The sequence below is a fragment of the Mandrillus leucophaeus genome, unplaced genomic scaffold, assembly GCF_000951045.1.
Source record: "Mandrillus leucophaeus isolate KB7577 unplaced genomic scaffold, Mleu.le_1.0 Scaffold491, whole genome shotgun sequence".
Classification (NCBI taxonomy): domain Eukaryota; kingdom Metazoa; phylum Chordata; class Mammalia; order Primates; family Cercopithecidae; genus Mandrillus; species Mandrillus leucophaeus.
In genome coordinates this window covers 270,683-275,626 of record NW_012105265.1, presented here as the reverse complement: position 1 = coordinate 275,626, position 4,944 = coordinate 270,683, and the positions used below count along the sequence as shown (strand labels likewise).

The following is a 4,944-nucleotide window of genomic DNA, read 5'->3' as shown; positions in this document are numbered from 1 at the left end:
TGTAGGCTCTGATTCAGTAGCTCTGGGGTGGGGTCTGACATTCTGCATATCAAATGAGTTTTCTGGTGGTGGTTATGCCAGGGTAGGATCACACTTCAAGTAGCAAGGACCTAGGAATTCTAACTGTTTATCTAACAGCTTTTCACCTACTCCTTCTTATTTCAGCTGTATTCCTTACACACACACGCACACACACACACACACACACACACACACACACAAGCTGAGTCAGTTACTACTGGCTCATCTGCTTTCTGGCTTCCAAAATAGTGTTGCTGCCATCTTTTCCTCTTCCCTCCATCTTTACGAGTTTATGTGTTTGACAAAATTCTTTGGTGTTAAGGATTTTCAGGAAGAAGCAAAATTAGATGTGTGTGTTCTACCATATTAACCCTAACCATCTGCTAAAATATTTTCCTGAAGTTTGGTTGTAACCAAGTAAATAAAGCCTGTTTCCTTGTAAATAACCACTATTTAGGCCTCTAGGTCTTTGTAAAAGGAGTATTACCTACTTCTCCCTCCTCCTTTGTCTGCCTGCCAGATTCTTACAAAATCTTCAAGACCCAACTCACACAGCTGGCTTCTGTGAAGCCCATTTTGGTCTCCAAGATGTTAAAGCTTCTTGGCTGTCCTGACTCTGAAACCAGATGCTTATTCAGTATCTCTCCCAAAAGGCTGTGAGCTCCTCAGACATGGGGCTTGTGTCTTTGTAGCTCAGTGCCCAGCACATATCAGGAGCTTGTAGATGTTTAAGAATGAAATTTCTGCCTGCATGCTTACTTTTCTCTTTTTTCTTCACTTTCTTTCTGCTCTCTTCGTCTCTTCTTTCTTTTGGTTGTTATTAGATTTGTTATCTATTCTGTTATCAAATAGAAATCCATTTCCCATAATCTTAATTTTAAAAGTAAATAGGTAGAATAAACAATAGTTTTCAATTTCCAAAAACTACTGAGTGAAACAGATTTAAATATTATATATACGTTCATCTGATTCTCCCCACCAACTCTAAGGACTGTTAAAAGACAAAAATTTTCTTAGTCCTAGATGAAGACATAATTCTTACCACCTAATGGAATTATCTGTTGAAGGAGTCTGAATCTAAATTATTTAAATAAATTAAACATAAATATTTTTTAGTTTCACTAATAAAAATTAAAATGTTTACAAAGTCTGCATGGCTCCTTTCAGGTTTCTTGCCTATGAAACTCCTTTTTCAGAGCAGATATACTTTTGTCAAATTTTAACCCTATAGTTCTTGCTAACCTCGTTATCTGGTCAGTATATGATTTAAATAATAGAATCAAGAAAAATGCATAATCACATGCTCACCATTCCAATCTCAGTGTGGATTTCAGATATTATGTCCGTTATTTTAACATGTTGCAGCCCAAACAATATTTCATCTTTCAAAAGAAACATAAAAATGTCCCTCAAATTGAAAATCTAGATATCACTTGCATTGTTTAATTGAAGAGCATGTTTAAGTAATGTAATACTAAAGTTTTTACATTCAGCTACCACAAACATGTTATATTTTAATTGATTCTGTTGCAATGACAACAGAATTTTGGCTTTTTGGCTTAAGTTTACTTTTTAAAATTTACATTTTAATTAATTTTTTTTTTAGAGATAGGGTCTCACTCTGTTACCCAGGCTGAGTGCCTGTGGGATGATCATAGCTCACTGTAACCTCGAACTCCGGGGCTCAAGTGATCCTCCTGCCTCAGTCTCCTGAGTAGCTGGAACTACAGGTCACACCACCACGCCCAGCTAATTTTAAAACTTATTTTTGGTGGAGATGGAATCTCACCACACGTTGCCCAGGCTGGTCTCAAATTCCTGTCCTCAAGTAATCCTCCTGCTTCAACCTCCCAACGTGCTGGGATTACAGATGTGAGCCACTGTACTTATCCTAAATTTGCTTTTTAATATTATTAATTTAAAAATTATTTTTCACAGGTGGATTCTTTGTTAATTAATGTGGGACTTAGGAAAGTACTATGTTGGTGTTATAAATATTCAATGAAGATTTTGAAAATAAATTTTAATTTCTAATCTCCTAAAGGTCATTACTATTCAAAAATTTATTTTATGTTGCAATTCACTATTTTGTTCTGCATTTATTAATAGCATAATCCCATTTATGTCCCCTACATATTTTCAAAATTAATTCTAACAAAATGAATATAAGTTGGGATGTTGATTCTGGCTAATCTTTTGGTCTTTACCATCTTTGATAATCAGGTATTGATTTCTAACCTCTGAAGATGGATGAAGGTATGGAAATTTCAAGTGAAGGAAATTCCTTGATCAAAGCAGTCCATCAGAGCCGGCTTCGCCTCACAAGACTTTTGCTAGAAGGCGGTGCCTACATTAATGAGAGCAACGACCGTGGGGAAACCCCTTTAATGATCGCTTGTAAGACCAAACATGTGGATCACCAGAGTGTCAGTAAAGCCAAAATGGTGAAATACCTGTTAGAGAACAATGCTGATCCCAACATACAGGACAAATCTGGGAAAACGGCTTTGATGCATGCTTGCTTAGAAAAAGCTGGCCCTGAAGTTGTTTCCTTGCTCCTCAAGAGTGGGGCTGACCTCAGCTTGCAAGACCATTCTAGTTACTCAGCTCTTGTTTATGCTATAAATTCAGAAGATACAGAGACCCTGAAAGTTCTTCTTAGTGCTTGCAAGGCAAAAGGGAAAGAGGTCATCATCATCACAACAGCAAAGTCGCCCTGTGGGAAGCATACTACTAAACAGTACTTAAATATGCCTCCTGTGGATATAGATGGGTGTCATTCCCCAGCCACCTGCACCACTCCTTCAGAAATAGACATCAAAACTGCCTCATCACCACTTTCACATTCTTCTGAAACAGAACTGACACTTTTTGGTTTTAAAGATCTTGAGCTCACTGGAAGCAATGATGATACCTGGGACCCAGGTTCCCCTGTGAGGAAACCTGCTCTGGCCCCTAAGGGGCCCAAGCTCCCCCAGGCTCCACCCTGGATCAAGAGTCCCCCATCATTAATGCACCAGAACAGAGTGGCTTCATTGCAAGAGGAGCTCCAGGATATTACACCAGAGGAAGAATTATCCTATAAAACCAATGGGCTGGCACTTTCCAAGCGGTTCATCACTAGGCACCAAAGCATTGATGTAAAAGACACTGCACATTTGCTAAGAGCCTTTGATCAGGCCAGCTCAAGGAAGATGTCATATGATGAAATCAATTATCAGTCTTGTCTTTCAGAAGGAAATCAGCAATGCATTGAAGTCCCTGCTGACCAGGACCCAGATTCTAACCAGACAATATTTACTTCCACCTTAAGAAGTATAGTTCAAAAAAGAAACTTGGGGGCAAATCACTACAGCTCTGATTCCCAGCTCTCAGCTGGCCTTACCCCTCCAAATTTAGAAGATGGCAAAGCACTTGTAGGAAAGAAAAAGATCCTCTCACCATCTCCTTCCCAATTGTCAGAGTCCAAAGAATTGTTAGAGAATATGCCCCCAGGTCCCCTGAGCAGGAGAAATCATGCAATTTTAGAAAGGCGAGGTTCAGGAGCTTTCCCTTTAGATCACAGTGTTACCCAAACCAGACAAGGATTTCTCCCACCCTTAAATGTAAATTCTCACCCTCCCATCTCAGATATCAATGTCAACAACAAGATTTGCAGCCTTCTTTCTTGTGGCCAAAAAGTGCTTATGCCAACAGTTCCGATTTTCCCTAAAGAATTCAAAAGTAAGAAAATGTTGTTAAGGAGACAATCATTGCAAACTGAACAAATTAAGCAATTAGTAAACTTTTAGGAGATGGGTATAAAACACACTTTCTTCAAATGTTTCTATCAGAGAAACAGAAATAGAGAAGAAATCTTAAATGTTCATTCTTTTAAATCTCATAATTGGTTAGTCCATAATGGCTAGATGGATTAAAGTGTAATGTGATTTGTACTAGGCATCATGAACATAAAAAATAATATGTAGTTTCTGTTAAGGGAATTCTGTCAAACAAAAGCAAAGCTATTTTTCCCAATGCTTCTAATATTTAACAATCTCGATGTAGTCCAAATTTGTTATTAAAAAAAAAATCAGCAAAGAAAGAAGGCCACATATGTTGGGGTAATTTTTTTAAATTTTCAGATTGGCTAAATATTTTATTAGGAAACAGTTTTCAAGTCAATAATTTTTTAACATTTCATGTTAATCAATGAGATTGTAATTTTTTATGATCCCCAAACCATAAAAGAAAACACTGACAGCTATAAAATGTTCTAAGATCAATAAATTCGAGCTACAAAGAATGAGCTAATTCTTTACAAATGATGACTGAAGGTAGATAAAACTCTACTTAAAAATTTAAAAGGTTAAACACTGTATTAGAATAGGCAACTAAAATATTCGTGGTGTCAGTTTAATCAGTGTCAAACTGGCAAGTCAGAATTTTACAACCTACTAGGAATCTATGCTGAGTCTTGTTTGTGTACTGTGTTTTGCTTTGCTTTGTTTTGATTTTTAAACAGACTTACCTGTAATGTTATCTTACGGAATTATTCTTTCTCCATATCTTTTAATTCCTATTATTAGTTTTGGAAGCCTATCCATAAGTTTCCAATAACAAGATGATATAAAAGTTAAAAAGCATTCCTCTTTACTTATATCAAATTATTCTTGTCTTTCAAAAATAACAACAAAAATGGTTCATCATGGATAAAAACTAAGCGCTTGCTTTCTTTTAAGAAGAAAAACTGATGATTAGAGTAGGTTAGCTAAAATTAAGAGAGGCAGTAGAAAATCACAAAATGTACTAAATATTTGGCAATATTAAACAATACCTTTTTATTTCTGATATGTAGTTATTAGACATTTATATATTAAGGATAACTTCCTTAGTGTGACATTCCAATCATCTAGTATTTTAGGACCTGTGAAGAACTTCCAA

General features: G+C 36.4%; 1 protein-coding gene across 4 annotated transcripts in view; it reads left to right on the top strand.

Moving 5' to 3' along the window:
* ANKRD34B (ankyrin repeat domain 34B) overlaps window positions 1-4,576 on the top strand; it is a 13,762-nt gene extending 9,186 nt beyond the window's left edge. For 2 of the 4 annotated variants that reach the window (XM_011995556.1, XM_011995558.1), the window contains exon 4: window positions 2,245-4,576. In XM_011995556.1, coding sequence (XP_011850946.1) covers window positions 2,268-3,812 — 1,545 coding nt within the window. In that variant the 5' untranslated portion in view covers window positions 2,245-2,267 and the 3' untranslated portion in view covers window positions 3,813-4,576. The remainder of the gene's footprint in view (window positions 1-2,244) is intronic. The other 2 variants (XM_011995557.1, XM_011995559.1) reach the window with 1 other exon arrangement.
* Window positions 4,577-4,944: the final 368 nt, after the last annotated feature.